This window comes from Ctenocephalides felis, unplaced genomic scaffold, assembly GCF_003426905.1.
Source record: "Ctenocephalides felis isolate EL2017-DRISC unplaced genomic scaffold, ASM342690v1 CF-g0.4_SCAFFOLD_00845, whole genome shotgun sequence".
Lineage (NCBI taxonomy): Eukaryota > Metazoa > Arthropoda > Insecta > Siphonaptera > Pulicidae > Ctenocephalides > Ctenocephalides felis.
Window position 1 is genome coordinate 24,980,802 of NW_020536999.1, and position 22,611 is coordinate 25,003,412.

Genomic DNA, 22,611 nt, shown 5'->3' on the forward strand with positions numbered 1-22,611 from the left:
TTAGAGATCATGAGCAATTCACTATTTTTCAATAACCAAAAAATAAATATGTACTTACGTATCTACAATAATACTTAACATTAGTATAAGTTATACTAATATACATCATAAATAAATATTAAAACTGGTGATTTATCAGATACGATGTATCATTGTTTTTCTTTGTAGGATAAATACAAAATAAGGACAGTTGAATAATTGATAGAAGACATCCTAGAAAGTTAGGTATCTGAAAAGATAAAACATATATAATATAAAGTAATTATTATTTGTTTGATCATTTTGCAATCAGTTTTGTACTTGTATGAAGGTGTCTTGAATAAGTATGCCATATATAAACCATTGACCGGAAACAAGAAAGGATGCTAAAATTATTGGAAAAGGCAAACTTTCTGCACTTTTAACTCGAATAACATGAAATAACATTGTTAGAGGCGCCCCAAAAAATGTTACAGTCACACAACAACACATAATACCTGCAAATGGAAAATGTTAAACTTATTAATAAAAACTTGGTTATATATAAGTATACATATAATAGTATTTACACCTACCCATAACTTTAACAACTTTTTCAGCATTTTTTTCATATTCAGCATAAACTAATGTTGTTACAATTAACAACAAGGTTGCTAAGAATTGACGTAGGACTGAAGTTTTATTTATAGTGTAAACATAGAATGTTATAATATAAGCCAGTTGTAATGTGGCTCCTATAGTATTGACTAATATCACCGATTGTTCTTTTGTTAAAAATGCATAACGCAACCATAAACTACATCTACAATTTCATAAAACCTAATTTTTAGTATTTTGCTATAACAAACACTAAACAACAGTATAGTTATATATTGTTAGTAACACATATAAGTGTATCTTAATTTAGGTAAATATTGGTTCAAACTTACGATAGAAAGCCACAGATGAAAGGAAATACTGAAGTATCACCTGTGCTACCTTTCTGCACAATCTTTTGGCATATTAAACTAAAAACAAAAATGACCATTTTTAGAATCATGTGATCATAAATAAAAATAATAATAGTTGGTTTGTGCTTACATTCCTGTTAAAAACTGTAATACTGTAGTAATCACAGCCGTTGCAGCTATAAGATCTTTCCAATATTCTAGTGACATATTTCATATATACTGTATGTCAAAAATTTAAAAAATATTAGCCATTATTTTGCAATATTTTGAAAAAATTCTAATTTTTACAAAATACCATCACAACATTAGCAATTTAATTTAAAGCAGGCCATATAAATAGGAGAAAGCAGACTGTAATATTTAAGGTTATGATTATAAGTTTGATTTATAATATTTTTATCGATTCGTCAATTTTTTATTGAGTTGTATATTAAATATATAAATAGAGTGTTTAAGTTACGTAAGTTATGGAAGACTTTGATGTATATATAAACTAATTATTGCTTATTTTAAATTCCAACGTGTAACGAAACATTTTACGATTGACATTTCGACAGTTTAAAGTAAAGGACATTGTGCAATATGGAGATTGGTAGCACTGTCGCCAACTATCAGCCAGGAATAAAAAAATGGCGGGAAAAGGTTACACTTTGAAATTAACATTGTCAATAACGAAATTATAAATCTTCTATTCAAATCTTACAAATCAAAATCAAATCAATGTTGCATTTTTCAATAAATGTATTATTTCATTTTGTATATATAAAAAATATGTCATTTTTTAAAAACTTCATAAAAATTACACTTGATATAAACGTCTTGTATAAAAATTTTAATACTTATACTTCTAACTTATAAACTAAATACATTCTTAAACTTAAGTATTTATAATTTATTCGCACATATACTTTACAAAATGGTTATATGATCAATAATCTATTTTTTATTTCATATTAAGTACTTTGCCATCAAAAGACTAAATAGATTGAGACAAAGAAAAAAACTTACGCTTTCACATTATCATCAGGCTGCGCACTTATTGTTTTCATTATCATTAAGTACTTAAGGCCTTATATTTTATAAGTAACGCTTATTGAGTACTTTTTAATATTTGTACCTTATTTCTTAATACTAAATTTCATTTAAGTGAAGTTCAGTCCCTAAAAATCAATCAGTTTGTCTTCGAAGACAGATCTAATTATGTACATGGACAAAATAAAAGATTTTGATGTAAAATAATATTATAAAAGTAAATCAGATATTTTTGTCTTGATATGTAAGTAGATGTACTGTCTTTTTATCAGCTTATTTCCAGTCAGTGAAATTTTTTACCGCTAAGCCAATCAATTATATAATTAGTTTTTATTTAATCGAGAACCATGAGATTCTTCATTAAACCAATGTGAAATTCATGATCCTGAGATTCAAGGATAGAAATGCAAATTCTGGAGTATCACGAATGAATCAATGTTCGTATACAAATCAGAAACAAAAAAAGTAGTTTGCTCTTTAGTAACAAAGTAGTAAGTAAAATAATACATATTTTTCCCTAAAATATAAAATATATTTCTAAAATCCTCCGGCAGTAAACTTGGCAGATTTATCCATGGCTAAACTTTATCTATAGTATCTACATCAGAAAATCGTCTCGCTGAGACTTCTGTCCTGGTCCTTCCTGATCCAGGTTTATACGAAACTGGCGGCACTTTAGCCAAGCTTTTCAGTTTTCCCGATAATTGGCACACACAAAACAATCCTGCTCCCACAACGAGTCCACTAACCAAGGCTGCGCCCGCCGAATATACCAGCAGCAACCTCACTGAATCTATCAGTACATCTAAACATCCCCTCTGGTACACCGAGGCACAAGAAGATCCAAACGGTGTAGAAATATGCTCTCCACCAGGCGCAGCGGAGCAGCAGGACCAGGAAACTCCCCGTCCGGATCTTCTGTAATCGGCAGGTCCATCTAAGCCGCAGCAGCGTCGTTCGTTTTGGACGCTTTCCCAAAATTTATCGTGACGGACGTCGCCTAATTGGGCCTGGTTAAAAGATATTTCTATATGTTCCGTGGAGCGGTCGCCGACGGTGTGGCGGAAGGCTAAAGAGACTCCACAGGTTGCAAACAGGGCACCGGCGAGGAAGATCAGCATCCATGTCAACTGGGAAAATATCACTAGATTTTAACAAGCCATATTCTCCAGAAATAATAATCCAAATGTGCCAAGCGTGATTTTCATTATTAGTGCGTGATGAGAATAAAGTACATGATAACATCTAAGTCACTACACCAGATTTAATTTGAGAAGCCATGCGGATGTTTTTGTGATGGTTTAGATGACAATGAAAAACTACGATTATACTAAATACGATCTAAAATTAACGAGAACTAGACTATATATTTCCTAAAAGCAACGAACAGAATAGTGCGTTGTATAGACCAGGAGTTTGTCCTGGTATGTTCAACTCAGTTTCGCTATAAGTTAATATTATCTACCATGCAGCTATTAAAACTCACCATATTCAATTTGCTAATTTTCCTCTTGCTGGTGGCCCCCCATCCGTACCAGGCGAAGAAAATTGCGGCTACACCGCAACAGCAAAGTGCGGCCATCGGCGACCATGCCGAGGAATGTAGAACCAGGCCATGGGACAAGGAGTAGACGTCCAGGAGAAGGTAACCTGCGCATAGGGTTATGCCGACTCCCAGAAGCTAAATAAAGAACAAAAGTATATAAATAAAGATGTACTGCTTTTCTTCTCTGTCAGATATATTGATACATGAATGAAGATATCATTTCGTATTTATTTTTAGCAACACAAAGATAATATTGTGGGCTTATTAATGGTTTTTGGATGTAGCCAGATGTTACAGTGCTATGAAACAGATCTCTCTCTATATATTTTAGTTGGAGTATATCTTGTTGCATTTTAATGTTTGATTTTAGGCCGCACTTTCACAATCGGGAACGAATCGGAAATTATAGTAAATAAAATATGTTTAAGCAGATAAATTCAATGTATAAATGCTAAATGTGAAACTATTAACGCAAAACTTGTGCAAAAATAATATATATTTAAATAAATAAACATGTGTATATATATACACATATATAACTAGGCAATGTGTCATTTATCTTCTCAAAGTAACAAGAAACCTGCCAGCATATTTAAACAATGATGAACTTTCCGAGAAATATTTTAGTCAGATAACAATTATGTGTCATATATGATGTGATATCGGAATCCTGAATTATTTTCACACACAAATAAGAAACTTGATACCTTATTTAGACTAAAATTAAGTCACATTTATTGATTGTTATTAAAAGACAAGATAGTCTTCTTATCTCCACAGTGAGTTGTAGGAGAAATGAATGCTTGACCAAGACGGATACCCACTTTGCAACATAAAATTTTAATTAAATACTATACATATGATTTGTAAAAATTCAAATAACTAACATTATATGAAAGCAATTTGATTTAGTATATTTTAATTGATTATATTAGAATGATCGCGTAATTTATAAATTAGACTTCTTATATATTTAATTAAATAACCGAGTAATCTAATAAAACACAATCAATTTAAAATTATTGATATAAACCCGTATTATCAGCCCACATCGTTTAATTTTTATTTCAAGTTCATTAATATAATTATTTAATTAATTAAATTTTATAATATATATATATATATATATATATATATATATATTAGGTTGTCAAATATCTCCCTTCCGCCTTTTTGTATTATAAACCAAGAGCAAAAAAGCGGAAGGAAGATATTTGACAGCCTAATATATATATATATATATATATATATATATTTGTATATTATTATTTATAACGATTATTATTGTAAAATCTGGTTAATCATTAGTATGCAAAATCAAAATTTATCACTGGGGCACAAAGATGATATCTAAAAATTAAATGATATATTTAACACAAAATTCCAACTATTTTAGTAAAATTAATATTTAAACTTTTCGTAAGGCAATTTCTGGAACTTCCCGTAACTCAACAAAATATTTGAGGAATATTAAATATTTTCAAATAGATTATTATAAATACGGTAAAATTGTCTAATTATAGTTTTGGAAATTTTAAATTTTGAAATTAAAAAAAATCCAAAAGCCAACACAAGCAGAAAGTGTATTGAATCATTCAAATCGGATGCTTAGTTCTCTCAAAAACTGCCATTTTTTGCACATTTACCCACATATCTTCGAAATGACTAGACCCGCCTTCACCAAAAACTAATCTGCACATGGGAATCAATTACGATTTTTGAACTATTACAATAACTTAAACTTAATACCAGAAATATAAATTACTTTATATGGAATGCAGTGTAAATATTATTATTCGTTGAAATAACACACTGCATATGTATATGTGTATGAAAAATATTTTATTACAATGTTGTTATTATTAAGTCTACAATATTATTTTTACATGAATAAAAATCAAATATTTTATTATTGCTGGAATATTTCTCTTCAAAAATAATTATAATAATGATAACGATAAGAATAATAATAATTCTTAAGTTTTCTGTTATTACTTTGACCAACACTGCAAAAACATGAGTCATCGGAAAAATATTTAATTTTACTATAATTATATCGCTTTAGCCGACATTAGTTTCATCATCTGTTTATTATACCACATTTATTTCAGAACAGTATGTATAACTATGTTAACATATGAAGAATATAAAAATAATTATTGTAAGAAGTTAATATTATTCTAATAAATATATAATTAAAAATGTACTTTTATATTATCTCAGCATTGCAAAACTTTAAGATATAACATACTAAAATTACAAATTAAGGGGCGTCCATTAACCACGAGAGGGGTGTTTGACAAAAAATCATAAAACATCACGTGGGGGAGGGAGGTGGAGTAAGATATAACGTGTGTTTATTTTCCACCTGAATTTTTTTCAAAAAATCCAAACATTTTCAGAAAAAAATAAAAAAAATTACAATTTTTTCTCGTAACTAAAAATACACGTGCTGTTTGGTAGGCGAGGGGTATAATTTTGAATATCATGTATCATCATGGAGGAGTGGAGATCCAAAAACTCTTAAAAAATCAATCACGTGATTAAGGGACGCCCCCTTAGTAGTGCGTGTAATGGTGTGTCCTGGAGAGCTCATTGAAATCAATAATACCCATGTGCAAGCAATATAATCAAGATATGTACAAAGACTGTTGAAATAGTTTACAGATGAAAATTTTATTTTTAATTTTTTATTAAATCTTTATTTTTTAATTTTATTAGAAAACCATCAATTTTATTATTTATCATTATAATAATAATAAAATTGTAATAATCGTTATAATGATATAAGACATTTTGAAGCATAATCAGATTGCAATTATAGAACAAAAAGGTCATTTCATTGAATATCTCCATTCATGTACTAAAAGAGCAGAATTTTGTTCATTAACGAAAAGGGGGTTTAAAAAGATAAATTAAAAAGATTCAGCAAATTTTCTGAGGTCACTATTCTTATCTTTATGTAAAATAAAAAGATTTTTGGTATTGAAAGTATGGTTCAAATTAATGATATGTTTCGAAAACATAGTCTTACATTGATTTGGATTTTTTGAATCCCTAAATAGACTGATTCATTCTCCTGTAAATATATTGAAAATACGCTCAACAGGAGTTATAGACTTCAAGGAAACGAAAAGGGAGTTGAAAGTATTGTCAAAATTAGAAACTAACAAGAAAACCTTCATTTAAAAGCATTTTTTTTTTGAGAAAAAGTGAGAAACTATCTAAATATGGCAAAGAAAAACCTCCTTTGTATTTATTTAAAAAAGGTGGATCTGAATTAGGCAAAAGAGAACTTTTTGAAACATTAACATTGATATATTTGTCAGACAGAGGAATGTTAAAAAAACTTATTTTTTAGAAAATTTAACCTGTTTATAATTACATTGTTAATTAAATGTAATGGGTTAGAATTAACAAAGAACTGAAAGTCTCAACGTCGAATAAAAAATCTAAATCCTATATATATATATATATATCTCATTTATCTGACATGTGACAAAGTGTCTAACAGATTTATTATCTTTAACAAATATTTGCGGAGAGTTTTAAACGGATTTTCGAAGTAGGTGTGTATTTTAGTACATATATTATTTACTTTGTTCAATTGCTCTATTTAGAGTTACTTCCAAGATAATTAGTTTATAAACACAGTCATATAAGTTTAGTAATTAGAATGACATATTTTGAGAAAGTAATTGATATTACCAATATTTTTAGAAATAATTCTTCAAATCTTTGACTCTTGTTGCTGAATGATGACATACCGCGTCGAAACGTATAAATTAATAGGTTATTATTTATTGTTATTTTATTTCGACGATTAGCTGCAAATTAACATTCTAGAATATATATTTATTAAATATTAACTTGTAAATTTATGATAAAATTAACACATTAATTTAGCTTGGTATTATTTAGCAATTTTGATTCATTGATGAAACTGCGTTCTATATTTATATCGATCCAAACATTGTATATATATATATATATATATATATATATATATATAAGAGGGGTTGATATTGCAGACAGCATCCCCTATTTTGGGCAAATATTACTCATCCATGTGTATATGTATATATCCATGTACAATGTATATATGATATATACATTAGTACAATTAATGCACATTTTGTATTAGTATCTATATTTATCTTATTTCAATATTTGTCACTGGTTTTTCTTAAATGTCTTAGAAATTGGTGAGTGATGAGACTATCTTATGTTGTCTCTATAATATCTGTAATATTTTCCAACTTTGTGTATCTTTTATATCTACAAATTAAACAGTTTGGTAAATTTCTAAGTTAGAATTGGATTAAAAACGTTTAAAGTAGGCCAGTAGAGGCAGTGTTACTACAATCTATTTTCAGTCTACTTCAACCGATATATATGTCTACTTTTGCAGTATTTATAACTATTTATATACCCATACGAATGAGATATCTGATACAGATATATCATTTATATATATATATATATATATATATATAATGGATTTATAAAAGTCCCATTTTATAATTTTCAACTCCTTGTCATGGTTCAAAGAATTGACCAGAAGAATTAATATTAGTATCTGAACTTGTGAGTAAATTGCACTATTATGGTATAAATATTAAAACAATTATATTTATTATTTATGGATGAAATTTTATTAAGATTATCAATTATTATCAATTCGAGTTTCTTTATTCAAATTTCTATATTCTATGTTTTTCTATCTTCATCATCTTATCAAAGGATTGAGAAAATAAAATATATTTGTTTAAAGAAAATATTATCTTAAAATCTTACGTCAAACAAGTAGAAAGATAAGAGAACAATATTATATACATGGTTATATGTAAAAATAAAAACATTTGAATATTTTAATATGAATATATATATATATATATATATATATGTGTGGGTGTGTGTATGTTTGTATGTGTGTATGTTTATAACCTTGTTCAGCTTCCGTGTTAAAACAATGAAATTAAATTCAATAAATCATACAAATGTATAATAAAGAACTATAATTATAAAATTAAATTGTTTACTCATACATTAAATTATTTTATGGCAATTTACTTATTATATCGATCTATACACACACACCATATGATTTGGTATTCCGTGTATGATTTGGTACTTCTTCTAAATGGTTATTCGGATTTTGATAATTCTTTTTAGAGTTTGTCAAAGGAAATTTTTGAGATTACTGAACAATAAAACTATTGTGATATTGTAGAAATAAATGGCAAAAATTACAAAAAAGAACACTTATCATTGTTTGACATTGAAAACATTTGCTAGAACTGTCATCTGCTAGAAATGTCAATTCATTTGAAATTTGAGTTTAGCTGAAATTATAAACCTAGATAATGTTAGAATATGATATACAAGAAAAATGTAATGTCTACATTATTATTACCGAAAAGCAACCGAGATGTGCCAGAAATTAAAATAGTATAAGATACAGTCAACTGTATATGTTTGGTAGATGAAATTATATAATTCTGTTTAATAAACAACGCAACAAATCCAAAATTGCATATACATTTTACCAAATTATTTAACAATACAAAAAAATATTTCTACTTATTAAAAAATGATTTAGAATTTTGTTTCATGTGACAAAAATTCATTTGTGATATTGAATATTTAGCAAGTTGATATTGGATTGAAGAGTGAGATTTTACAAATTAATGCACCTAAGATTTGAACATAAACAATAATGTTTACTAAATTATTAGTCAGAAAAATGTACTTTAGAAATCATAATTTGCAAAAAGCTACTAATATATAGTACGAGATTATGAAAATTATAGACTAAATTATTGAAGTTGTATGGTAAAATCAAGTGTGATATTGTTCTTTTACCGCTAACACTATATTATTTTTTCTGAATTTCTTATACTGCTTATGATTATACCATAAATGAATCAAAAAGGCAGGACATCAAATAGGTTATTAAAAAGTATAGGATAGGATATTAAAAAATGTGGAACTTTTGAGTTGTAGACATGGATACAGGACAACGTCTGTCGGGTCATCTAGTATATATACATAAATCTTTTTTTGATATGTCTGCCACATGTGTTGCAATTTTTTCTGAGAATGTTTTTAGGTTTTAATATGCGTATATATGTACATACAAGTATACATAGACATACTTATATATACACTCAAAATGCGTTGCAGTAGTAATAAAACATGTACATAAAACAGTTAAATAAACTGTTCCTTAAAAGTTATGAAAATAAACTAATATATATATATATATATATATATATATATATATATACATATATAAACTTTGACACGTTTACATTTTACAAATAGAACGTTGAAGAAAAAATTCTGTAAATATTCTTCAAAAGAATTGTACCGATAGACAGACAGACGAAGATGTTTTCCTAAATTTATTTAAATTGTTTTGATTTCAGATATAATTTTGCAATTTGATTATGTTATATCTCGTTGTGTAAAAATACTAAAACAATCCAAATGCAAAAAAAATTGAAGTCTGATTTCATAAACTTTTGTGTTATAGGAAATTAGATTGTAATGATTGTAATTGCTGTAACATTGGAGAAATCCAAATCAATATAAGACTATATTTTCGAAACATATCAATATTTTTAATACCAAGAAATCTATTTTTTCACATAAGGAAAAGAATGGTGACCTCAGAACATTTGCTGAATCTTTTTAATTTACGTTTTTAAACCTTCTTTGCGTTAATGAACAAAATTCTGCTCTTTTAGTATATGATTCTTACCATAATATTATCCATTTTTTTTATAATAATTCTTCAACTCTTTGACTCTTGTTGCTGAATGATGACACACATACCGTGAGGAAACGTATAAATAGATAGATCATTATTTATTATTCTGTTTGCAATTTGATTATGTTATACTTCGTTGTGTAAAAATACTAAAACAATCCAAATACAAAAAAAATGAAGTCTGATTTCATAAAATTTTGTGTTATAGGAAATTAGATTGTAATGATTGTAATTGCTAATCATTGGAGAAATCCAAATCAATGTAAGACTATGTTTTCGGAACATATCAATATTTTTAATAGCAAGAAATCTATTATTTTACATAAGGAAGTGAATGGTGACCTCAGAACATTTGCTGAATCTTTTTAATTTATGTTTTTAAACCATCTTTGCGTTAATGAACAAAATTCTGCTCTTTTAGTATATGATTCTTACCATAATATTATACATTTTTTAAAAAATAATTCTTCAACTCTTTGATTCTTGTTGCTGAATGATGACACACATACCGTGTGGAAACGTATAATATAAATAGATAGATCATTATTTATTGTTCTGTTTGCAATTTGATTATGTTATACCTCGTGAAAAAATACTAAAACAATCCAAATACAAAAAAAAATTGAAGTCTGATTTCATAAAATTTTGTGTTATAGGAGATTTTATTTAAACCTATCACAGAACGCACCATTTTTACTACAACCTTTCAAATACCAAATTCTAATTATGCGTGTGGGAAAAGATAATATTAAAAATACTTTTAAATAACCTTATAACAAATTAATTCAATTTATTATAGAACTAATATTTTATCCAATTGTGTATTTATTTTATTATTACTATTATTCTTATCTGTTATACAAGAGATATTTCTATGCAACTTTGACGCAAAATAGTGACGACATCAAAATCAGCTTCCGCCGGATACTCCAGATTATTTTTTTTATTATTGTACTGTGCCCTTTTTTTAAATAAGAACACATGGATTACATTCTAAGAAAACGACAAAATTAAAAGAACGCATAAAAGGAGCTCCTTGAGGATGCAAAAAAATTAAAAAACTAGTGGGTTGCATTGCATCATGCCTTAAGGCAAATTGCTCGAACCGTAATTAAAAATCTTAGTACGGAACCCAAAAAAATTTACACAAAATTTGTACACATATCTCTGTAAAATATCTGATAATTTGATGTACATATGTACAATACACATTTTTGACCGCAAAATTACATTTTTTTAACTTATTTTTATTGAGAGTCCATAACCGCTGGACCTGCCTTCCCAAAAATTTAATCAGTTCTTCATCCTGCCAATACAAGTAAAATCTTTTTTGAATTATTAAAATCGGGCGTTCCCTTAAAAACTGAGTTACCGCTCTTGGCACTTTTTGCCCCGTATCTTAGAAGCGGCTAGACCTGCTTTCGCCAAAAACTAATCAGCACGTCTTCTTATCAATATGAATCGAATGATTTTTGAATTATTCAAATCGGTTGATCGGTATTCCCGAAATCGTTGACAAAAATTTGTATCCGCACGCATACACACACGATAATATCCATTTTGCCAAAATGTTCAGAAACCTCTGAAACGTAAAGATATATAAAAATTTTCAGTTTCGATTTTTTTGCGATTACTATAACTTACCCTATGGGAAGTTAAAAAACAAATTTGTATGCAAATTAACTTTAAAGTTGTATATAACTTCATTTTATCCTTTCATATTTTATAAAAATGTATATTATGATTTTTGAATACATACTTCAAATAGGTACGTTAATCATTCTTAAGTTATATAAATTGTTATTGATTTTTTAAATAAAAGTATAATAATTATATTTATTATAAATTTATTAGTTGTTCCAAAATAGGAGCCTCACCATAAATTTCAATTGCCATTATAAGTATACCAAGTTGCTAAAAAGGGTTATAATAATGTACAACATTGCAGATTATTTAATTTAGTACGATGTTGTAAAAAAAATTATTAATATGAAATTTAAAAACTTTGAAGAAATGCATAAACGTATTGGAATCCAATTTACTACAATGTAAGGATGTCACCATCATAAGACAAGAGAAGAAGTTGTCTGGTATGAAATACGTTTTTAAAGTATACCAAAATGCTGTAGGTGATTATGAGATAATTTAATTTTGTACGAATTTCCAAAATATTTTATAAATATTAGACGAACGGTTTAAAAGTTACAAAGGATACAACAAATAAATGCACGGTCGATTAACGATTCAAATCTCTTAGTCCAGTCATTTAAGCTTAAATTAGGTAAGAAATCTCGGAATTCGAGATACCCAGCTGTAAGTCTGTAAATACTTGTATATTGACAATCATCTAAAGTTGTCTCAAAACTTACATATGGTACTGACACCTTACCATATGTAGGTACAAGTATTTACAGACTTACATCTGGGTATCTCGAATTCCGAGGTGAACTTACTATAATGACTGGACTATCTGCACTGAATATGTATAAATTATAATTTTTAAGATCATATTTAATTATTAAATAATGTCGATGGGCTCGACCGTAGGTAAGCAGTTAAGAGCGTCGGGACTTGCTTTAGAGGTCCCGGGTTCGATACCCACTTCGAGCAGCCTGTTGTCAGGCAGCAGTGACAACGATTTTCACTTGGAAATATAGATAGCAATATGTTTCCAAGTGAAAATAGCCCTTGACGGGCATTGCTGCACCAATAAAAAGTCAGCCCTATTAGATTAATTCTAATAACAAAAATCATCAAATATGGATGGATTAACCATTGGGTTACCATCTAAAAATACGAAGTAAGGAGAAGTTTCAGCCCAACAGCTTATAGGACGTAAGGTTCTGATTACTGTTCAAAAAAAAAAAAATAAAATAAAAAAAAATATTGTCGATGATTTTATTATAAGTGCTAATATATAGATGCAAATATATAGTGAAATTTTCTTAAGGTTTCTACAACATCAAGTCCCATTGACATCAATACAACTACATTTGCAATACCCGTTAAGTCTGAATCCATATACAATAATTTATACACCTGATTGCATGACACAAAGTTGGTATTGAAATGCAAAAGACAATACCACACCTGTACAGGTTATTGAGAGCCAAAAATAAAACAATAGGCTCATTAAGAACATTCTTTGAAGAAAACATTAGTTTAGTTTCTTATTGGAATAATATATTCAATGGAAACTATACATTTTAATAGAATATTGGGCACGTTCTTACAAAATTAAGTAATCTAAAATATAATATTTTAGATTACTTTTTCATGTAACAATATTTTAAATATTGTTACATGAAAATTAAATACCTTAAATGAAACACTAGGCTTCACTCATTGGAGTGAACTCTAGATAGTTATTTCTTTTTTTTTATTTTTCTTTTATTATTATTATTCTTATTCTTATTATTTTTTTTTTCCTTTTTCTTTTATTATTCTTATTCTTATTCTTATTATTTTTTTTTTTTCTTTTTCTTTTATTATTCTTATTCTTATTACTATTTTTCTTCTCTTTCGATTCCTCTCCTTTGTGTCACAATAGCTTATAAGATTAAATTGTATCTTGATTGCTATTAATAAATAAATAAAAAAAAATCAAAATTAAACAGACAAATAGACACTCTTCAGACTTACGTTTTAGCATTTATTTATTATTTATCTTGTAACTTCTAAACGATTCATCTAGAATAAACAAAATATTTAGCAAATTTGTACAAAATTAAATCATCTATAATATTGTTTAATATTATAAGACCATACAGCAACTCCTTGTACTTTAAAAGCGCAAATGAAACCAAGTAACTACCCTTAGGTTTATGCGTTTAATTATTAAATTTGTAACTTTTAAACGTGTTGTCTAATAGAAACAAAATGTTTGGCAAATTTGTACAAAATTAAATTATCTATATTATTGTTTAATATTAAAAGACCATACAACAACTCCTCGTACTTTAAAATCGCAGTTGAAACCAGTCAACCCCTCTTAGAATCTTATGCATTTATTTATTATTTATCTTGTAACTTTTAAATGGTTCATCTAAAATAAACAAAATATTTTGGAAATTTGTGCAAAATTAAATTATCTTTAAACCAGACAACTACTCTTCGAAACTTATGCATTTATTTATTATTTACCTTGTAGCTTTTAAACGGTTCATCTAAAATAAACAAAATATTTGGGAAATTTGTGCAAAACTAAATTATCTTTAAACCAGACAACTACTCTTAGGATCCTATGCATTTATTTATTATTTATCTTGTAACTTTTAAACGGTTCGCCTAAAGTAAATAAAATATTTGGGAAATTTGTGCAAAATTAAATTATCTATAACATTGTTTAATATCGTAAAACCCTACAGCAACTCGGTATACCTTAAAATAACAATAAAAAAGGGTTAATAAAGATAAATCTAAGCAATTTTATTTTATCGATGATTCGACAAATCATATATATCTTTGTGTTCTAATTAATTATATAAATTTGTTTTTAATTATCAATATTTTATTTTATCAAAAATAATTATCAATTATTAATATAAATGACCTTTGGTAAGTGTATTTCCGGTTTAACCGGAACTTTAGGATGAGAATGTTGGTAATTAATACATATTTACTTTTTTAAATTAGCTATATTCACACTGAAATTTTCGTATGTCATGTCAAATTTCGTGGTTTGTATTATTTTCTCACTTTATAACAATTTTTATCTTTATAATCTACATCAAGAATTTACATACAATATTTTAAATCTATATTATTTAAACAATTGCGATAAAGAACAAAGGAATTTTTACTCACCGCTAAGATCACAATGTAGGAAAACAATAAATATCTTCTACACCTCAAAGAAATCCCCATTTCTTACGAAAATTTACGAACTGCATAAATAATACACAAAAACAATTTTAATTCAAACCATTTTGTAAAAAAAACACCTTTGGGTACAAATCAAACGTGTTGGTAAAACAATGAATTTAATAAAACTATTTTACATCCATCACAAAAACACGTGAAAGTCCATTACATTTTGTCCACAAAGTTTTTCAACCATCCACCATTTTCGAAAATCTTTCACGTACACTAAATCATGCCGTAGTGTATTAAACTATTAATTAATTATATCCAATCCATTGTAAAATTGTTGATTATTAATGTTTTTTAATATAGTTTTATCTTTTATTAATATTTTTTCGTGAAAGTTACACAATGTTGTGTTCGCGTACATGCAGATGTAAAGTTTGTTCCAAACTGCTTTCAAAGCACGCACTGTTGTAAATGCATGCATGGGGTACACGTTTGACATAGGCGTAGGTAGATTTAGGAGAATATTCATTTTTAACTAGAAAAAATAAAATAAAAAAAAATTAATAGTGATAATATGTAAACGTTTGGTTAGAAAAGTATTTATTTTTAGATTATTTATTTAAACAATATTTTATGATTTCACACACTAATTATCAACAGTCAAAAGTTAGCCATGATAAAGTAAATGTACCATCTAAATCAATTTTATTAAAAGCCAGTTTTCAATCGCATTTGTAAAGCGTTCAGGGTACTTTATGGTTTAAAAAAGTTCATTATTTACTTTTACACAAATTTGCCTGACACCCAATTCATATCAAATCAATCTTTTATAAACTATAAATATTTTACGCACGCCTATGCTTTCACATGTACACAAAAGATTCACGAACACAATGGCGTCTAGAGTTGTATTGAGTAAAACCTTACAAGAGAACAGGTAACAGCTTAGTAATTCTCTTGCTGAAATGTTAAATTATTATATTATTTCTAGGTACGATTCAATGAATTATGCACAAAAAATATATAAAAAAAGCTTATGAACGCCGTAATTTTATTTACAGGCCTTCACCTGTATGTTATTCAACCATTTTTTTAAATAAAAAAATAAATGGTCTCTCATACACACGGCCATTTTGTAATAAATATGTTATGAATAATAATTTATAATAAATTTACAATGTAATTATACTATAATATATCATTGACCTTACTTAAGCAAGAGTTTTCAAAAAAAATTCAATCTGATTCGAACAGCCAGTTTTATTAAATAAGTATAAATTATAAACATAATACCATTATTAATACGAATCCTAGTTACACCGGTACTAGTTTAATTAATACTTAGTCAAACAATAAATAAAAATATACTTAATAATACTGAGATTTTTACAAATCATTTGGTCAATAAGAAACTAAAATTAAGACTTTTCACAGCAAATTTGAAACAAATAAATATGTCAATACTTAAATAATCTTAATCTTACAATTTTGTAAACCAGAGAGCTTAAATATTATAATATTTTTGGTTTACTGGTATGCTTGTATTCGTTTTATCACGTACGAATATGTCAGGTATATAGAAGTCAAAAAAGCACCACCGGTCAATATTATGGAAAATATAGCCATTGAAATTCCCACTAAAAATAGTATGGCTATCGATAGTATTGTACCTAAAATCAGAAAATCAGAATCACATTTATGTATTATATAAATATAACAAAATGAGTCTAAAGGTTCACCTTCAATTAGCAAAAATCCAGTGAATGTCATAAAAACTGAAGTGACTGCAAATACTGAAAATAATATAATGGGAATACCACAAGCGATTAGGCACATGAATATGCATATTGAAGCCAGAGGGTGCTCTAAAAGCCAGTGCATAAGACGTTCACAACGACTGTAAAATCCATATTCGTCTAAATAAAAATTTATGCGTTCAGTAACATCTTTACCTAAGCAGAAAAAAATAATTGAATAAGTAGAATAATGTTTAATAACTCAAACATTATTTCTTTACCTATTTGTACCCCCAATTGTATTAATTTTCCGTACGGATCCAATTGTTGTGGTGGCGGGTATCTATAGTTTGTATTCTAAAAATATAACAAATTTTAATTTTTTTTATATATATGTAAGTACTTTTAAATATAATGTACATTTACTTACGACCATTCTATTTCGTGACCAATTCGAACAAGTTTTTTTTGAAAATGTCACAAAAGAACAATATTTTGGTTGTCAATAAATTTGAGTGGCAGTGCCCTCTAAACGCTAAAAGCTATACTGTTATATATTCAAGATTCAAACCTTTCCACTAATAACACGTTTTAGGACTAATGTTTAGACTGTGTGCTTTTCAATAATTATTATTTATAAATAAACTTCTGTATGTTCATGTAACAAATTTATATATTTCTATTCCTAAAATATTATACAACAACCTCAGACTTATATATGCAATATCAAAATATTCTTAACACTAAATAGTATCTATTTGTTCTTTGCCACAGCTGCAATAGCCTGAGCGGCAGCATCATCTAAATCAACTGCAGATATTATTGGAAGACCTGAATTTTTAATTATGTCTTTAGCCGCTTCTACATTTGTACCCTCAAGTCTCACAACTAATGGCATGTTCAATTCTATCTTTTTTAAAGCGTTAACAATGCCATTAGCTATTGTTACACAATTAACAATACCACCAAAAACATTAACCAGGATGGCCTCAACTTTTGTATCAGACATTAAAATTTTAAATGCGTTTACAACTTGATTTTCATTCACACCACCGCCTACATCTAAAAAGTTGGCAGGCTCCCCTCCGTTTAATTTAATTATATCCATAGTAGCCATAGCCAAACCTGCTCCATTAACCAAACAACCAATATTACCATCCATTCCAATATAGTTCAAATTATACTTGGCAGCCTCTACTTCTCTAGGGTCATCTTCTGAATCATCACCCATTTGGAAAATTTCTTTCTGTCTAAACTCAGCATTATCATCAAAGTTTATTTTGGCATCAACTGTTATAACTTTACCGTCTGTAGTCTCTGCTAAAGGATTTACTTCAAGTTGTACTGCATCTATCTGTTTAAACATGTTCCAAAGCTTTAAAATTTCTTGCTGTGCTTTAGTTTTCAAGTCTCCTTTGAAGTTAAGGAACTCAGCAACCTCTAATGCTATTTCAGGTTTTAAACCTTCAATTATGTCAATTGGATATGTTTTAACTAAATCTGGAGTCTTTTCGGCAACAGCTTCAATATCCATACCTCCTTCAGGAGAAGCTATGATAACAGGACCATTATGAGCTCTGTCCATGATGATACATAAATATGTTTCCCGACAAATGTCAACGCTTTGTGCAACCATAACTTTTTGTACAAGTATACCTTCAGCTTTTGTTTGTTTTGTAATAAGTCTGTGACCCATCATATTTTTAGCAATTGGCAATATTTCTTTAGGGTCCTTTGTTATATGAACACCACCTTTAAAGCCATTATCAAAATGGCCTTTGCCTCTACCTCCTGCTAAAACTTGGGCCTTGATAACATATTCGGGGACTTTGAAATCATTTAAGACACTTGTGTTTTCGGTGTTATCTAATAATCTAAAGGCTTGAACGGCAACGCCACTTTTTTGAAGTAGAGTTTTACTTTGATATTCTTGCAAATTTAAGCAACGTATTTGAACGCTGTTTAAACGTTTTATGTAATTTGTGAAATCTGTTTTAAACAATGAATTCAATCTTGCAGCCATCGTGTAAATCAAATACAGCGATATTTATGATATAAAATAAGAAGTGTTTACAACAAACTGATAATATAATTACAACATAAGATGAACTTAGAACTTTAATCTACATGATAAATATGAAATCATGAAAGTGCAATCAGTTAAAACAACAAACATGTGCAATAAAAATTTATATTGACAGTTTTCAGTATTACCAGATTATCAAGAGATCATATATTCATGTACATTTTCTTAAATCTGGCAACATTTAAATAAAGAAGAACAAGTTGCTTATGAGAGATACTGATACTGTTTTAAATAAATAAATATATTATTAGAAATAGACATAAGTAGTGAGAATAATTGTAAATTATTAAATAATAATAATGGCCCTTTGTTGTGCTAGTAAGTAATATAGAAAATAGTGAACGGCGATAGTTAAATTTCTCATTTTACAACCACCGGTTTTGTAGGTTAAGACGAATTGTTTTCATGGCGCATTTCTAACAAACTTTTATTAAATCACAAAATTTTTATAAACACTCTTATATTCGTTTAGTTTAACTATTATTAGTTATCCGTAAGCAAAATATTATGTATTGTCAATTAGCAATAATAATGTATTCTAGTTTCCAACGAGGTGCCAGAACATCCAGTGTTATCACCTTCTTCAGGAGCAATATTCGAAAGGCGAATTATAGAAAAATATATAACTGAAAATGGAATAGATCCTATTAGTGGCAAGGAATGTACTATTGAAGAGCTTATTGATATAAAAAGTAATACATTTAATAAAATACTTTAATATGTTTGATAAATACTCATTAATATTTATCGCTAACAGCAACATCAGTTGTCAAGCCAAAACCACCATCTTCAACTTCTATTCCTGCTACTTTGAAATCTATGCAAGATGAATGGGATGCATTGATGTTACACACTTTTACACAAAGACAACAATTACAGGTAAATGAAACATAATCACTTTTTTAATTTTATTGGTGTTAACATTATTTTTTCATCATGTAGACTGCAAGACAAGAATTGTCCCATGTTCTATATCAACATGATGCTGCCTGTAGAGTTATAGCTAGATTAACAAAAGAAGTTACAGCCGCCAGAGAGGCTTTGGCTACTTTGAAACCTCAAGCTGGTGTTACAAATGTATCACAACAGGTAAATTGATGAATATACATGCATAGTGTTAGCAATACTTCAGGCTAATGTATCTATCCCATCAGGCTTCAGAACAAGCATCTCAAGCTTCTGCACAAGATCAACAGCTATCTCAATCAACAATTGTCGGTATGTCTGCAGAAGTTGTACAGAAATTGCAAGAACGTGCTACAATTCTTACTCAAGAGCGTAAGAAGAGAGGCAGAACAGTACCAGAAGAATTGATATCAGCTGAACAAGTGAAAGGATTCCTTACATTGGCTAGTCATCCTGTATGTAAAACTACATCAATATTGACTATAAAAGTTCAAGTAATGATTGATTTTTTTTTAAGGGTTTACATTCAGCATCAGTTCCTGGTATTTTGTCACTCGATATTCATCCCACTGATCACAGCAAGATATTAACAGGTGGAAATGACAAAAATGCAACAGTCTTCAATAAAGACACTGAACAAATTGTTGCTATTTTAAAAGGACATTCAAAAAAAGTTACAAAAGTTGTTTGTCATCCCGATGATGATATTGTTTTAACAGCTTCGCCTGATCAAACTATTAGAGTTTGGAATGTGCCAACGTAAGTAGATTTTAAAACAAATATCATACTTTATTTTTCAATCTTGGTTTTAATTTACAGGTCTCAGACAACTTTGATTCTTCGTTGTCATGAAGCACCTGTTACTGGTTTATCACTTCATCCAACTGGGGATTATGTCTTATCCACTTCTCTTGATAAACATTGGGCTTTCTGTGACATACGTACAGGAAAATACTTGACTAAAGTATGTATATTTAAATATAAAGGTAGAAATATTTAAAATCTTAAAATAAACAAACTTGCCTATAGGTTATAGACACTGGCGATATGGGTCTCACAGCAGCACAATTCCATCCTGACGGTCTGATTTTTGGAACTGGTACCGAAGACTCCCAAGTTAAAATTTGGGATTTGAAGGAGCAAACTAATGTTGCCAATTTTCCAGGTAACTTCTGTACAATAAAACTAAAACTTTAGACTATGATTGTCTTAACTTGACCATTTTGTCAATTTTAGGACACACTGGGCCAATTACTGCAATATCATTCTCTGAGAATGGGTACTATTTAGCTACTGCAGCAGATGATTCTTGTGTTAAGCTTTGGGATTTGAGAAAATTGAAGAATTTTAAGACAATTCAACTTGATGAAGGACATCAAATTAAAGACTTGTGCTTCGATCAGAGTGGCACCTATTTGGCAGTTGCTGGTTCAGACATTAGGTAAACACTATCAATGAACTATTATCAATTACTTTTTATAGTAGATAATAAACTAACAACTTTATTTTGTTTAGGGTTTACCTATGCAAACAATGGCAAGAATTGAAAGTTTTCAATGACCACACAGCATCAGCTACTGGTGTTCGGTTTGGAAGACATGCTCAGTATATAGCATCTACAAGCATGGACAGAACACTTAAATTATATGGAATTGAATAAATTTTAAAATATTTTAATACTAGAATCGATATGTATGTAAAATCTTTTGTAATGTTTTTATGATTATATGATGATAAACATGTTTTTAAGTTAATATATAATAAGTTCTATATGAAAATTGAGTTTTTATCTTAATAATAAAGTCTTAATTTACAGTGAAATAGTACTTACATTAGTTCAAACTAACTATAATGAAATAAAACTGCCACTTTAGTTTAACTCTAATGTGTTGCTTTGTATTTGTATGTACAAATACGTCAAAAATATACACAGCATTAAATAATAATATGCTGCTATTCTGTTATATATATATCATTTCATTTAGGACAGTAATTAAATAAATTAACTTTGCACACCCCTTTTAAAACTATGTTTAAGTTCTTGGCCTGCCAGATCTTTGTATGAAACATCCTTTGAAAGAGTTCAAACGGACATCAATCTCACCATCTTCAAGCTGCAAAAATAAATATAGACAAATAGTTAAATGAAAACTATTAAACAATAATATCATTTTTCATAATTTTTACCTGATCTTGTGTATAAATATCTTCATAACAAGAAGGCGACACACATTCCCTGATGCACCTTTGTCTTGCTGCAATATTAGTCAAATGTGAGCACCTGCTACTTTGTTCACAAGCTGATTCAAATTCACGAAAAATTAATTCCTAAATAGATAAATAACATATGTTAAACAAATAGTAGAACTAACAGCACTAATTTCACGTATACGAAATTATAACTTCAGTACATTTCTGCTGGATTCTTTATATTGGAATTCGGGGAAAGAAAACACAATTCTTTCGGCTGCTCCTTTGATTAATTCGAAATGTATGAATAAAGTTAATAACAAAAAGTAGTATTTAGGATTCCGGTACATTTTGACTTATAATCCGATGTGTTTACATGTTATTGCAGAGTATATGATGCAAAATGCAAATTTTATTTATAATTTTGGCACAAACTTAAACTTATTTGGTCAAAATTAATCTATTTGTTGAAATATTAATGTTGAATGCGGTTTTGTGAAAACGTGCGCATGTGCGAAGGATGCGTCTTGTCACAAATATCCTTATACATAATATATATTTATGTATATAAAAATAGTGATAATTTAATTTTGAATAAA

At 28.2% G+C, this 22,611-nt stretch overlaps 6 protein-coding genes across 6 annotated transcripts; 1 reads left to right on the top strand and 5 right to left on the bottom strand.

The window, feature by feature from the left end:
- Nucleotides 1-118: 118 nt before the first annotated feature.
- On the bottom strand, nucleotides 119-1,300 carry LOC113380832 (sugar transporter SWEET1-like). The gene is made up of 6 exons (XM_026619908.1): nucleotides 1,225-1,300; nucleotides 1,060-1,148; nucleotides 909-986; nucleotides 555-781; nucleotides 301-476; nucleotides 119-229 (listed from the first exon to the last, which is right to left on the bottom strand). The coding sequence occupies exons 2-6, from the start codon at nucleotides 1,134-1,136 to the stop codon at nucleotides 119-121; spliced, it is 669 nt and encodes a 222-aa protein (XP_026475693.1). The 5' UTR covers nucleotides 1,137-1,148; nucleotides 1,225-1,300.
- A 453-nt stretch (nucleotides 1,301-1,753) lies between these two features.
- LOC113375795 (23 kDa integral membrane protein-like) lies at nucleotides 1,754-15,809 on the bottom strand. Its single transcript, XM_026615743.1, has 4 exons — nucleotides 15,786-15,809; nucleotides 15,089-15,629; nucleotides 3,448-3,642; nucleotides 1,754-3,091 (listed from the first exon to the last, which is right to left on the bottom strand). Exons 2-4 carry the CDS (start codon nucleotides 15,146-15,148, stop codon nucleotides 2,540-2,542), a joined length of 807 nt encoding a protein of 268 aa, XP_026471528.1. The 5' UTR covers nucleotides 15,149-15,629; nucleotides 15,786-15,809; the 3' UTR covers nucleotides 1,754-2,539.
- A 688-nt stretch (nucleotides 15,810-16,497) lies between these two features.
- LOC113363242 lies at nucleotides 16,498-17,283 on the bottom strand. Its single transcript, XM_026605729.1, has 4 exons — nucleotides 17,261-17,283; nucleotides 17,112-17,187; nucleotides 16,834-17,046; nucleotides 16,498-16,764 (listed from the first exon to the last, which is right to left on the bottom strand). Exons 1-4 carry the CDS (start codon nucleotides 17,264-17,266, stop codon nucleotides 16,622-16,624), a joined length of 438 nt encoding a protein of 145 aa, XP_026461514.1. The 5' UTR covers nucleotides 17,267-17,283; the 3' UTR covers nucleotides 16,498-16,621.
- Nucleotides 17,284-17,540: 257 nt separating this feature from the next.
- Nucleotides 17,541-18,971, bottom strand: LOC113363245 (succinate--CoA ligase [GDP-forming] subunit beta, mitochondrial-like). The gene has a single exon (XM_026605731.1). The coding sequence runs from the start codon at nucleotides 18,851-18,853 to the stop codon at nucleotides 17,585-17,587; it is 1,269 nt and encodes a 422-aa protein (XP_026461516.1). The 5' UTR covers nucleotides 18,854-18,971; the 3' UTR covers nucleotides 17,541-17,584.
- A 144-nt stretch (nucleotides 18,972-19,115) lies between these two features.
- LOC113363243 (pre-mRNA-processing factor 19) lies at nucleotides 19,116-21,503 on the top strand. Its single transcript, XM_026605730.1, has 10 exons — nucleotides 19,116-19,234; nucleotides 19,459-19,608; nucleotides 19,674-19,795; nucleotides 19,859-20,005; nucleotides 20,071-20,277; nucleotides 20,340-20,581; nucleotides 20,642-20,786; nucleotides 20,852-20,987; nucleotides 21,059-21,263; nucleotides 21,338-21,503. Exons 1-10 carry the CDS (start codon nucleotides 19,216-19,218, stop codon nucleotides 21,480-21,482), a joined length of 1,518 nt encoding a protein of 505 aa, XP_026461515.1. The 5' UTR covers nucleotides 19,116-19,215; the 3' UTR covers nucleotides 21,483-21,503.
- Nucleotides 21,504-21,715: 212 nt separating this feature from the next.
- Nucleotides 21,716-22,533, bottom strand: LOC113371621. Its single transcript, XM_026612269.1, has 3 exons — nucleotides 22,234-22,533; nucleotides 22,010-22,150; nucleotides 21,716-21,936 (listed from the first exon to the last, which is right to left on the bottom strand). The coding sequence occupies exons 1-3, from the start codon at nucleotides 22,360-22,362 to the stop codon at nucleotides 21,856-21,858; spliced, it is 351 nt and encodes a 116-aa protein (XP_026468054.1). The 5' UTR covers nucleotides 22,363-22,533; the 3' UTR covers nucleotides 21,716-21,855.
- Between the last annotated feature and the right edge of the window lie 78 nt (nucleotides 22,534-22,611).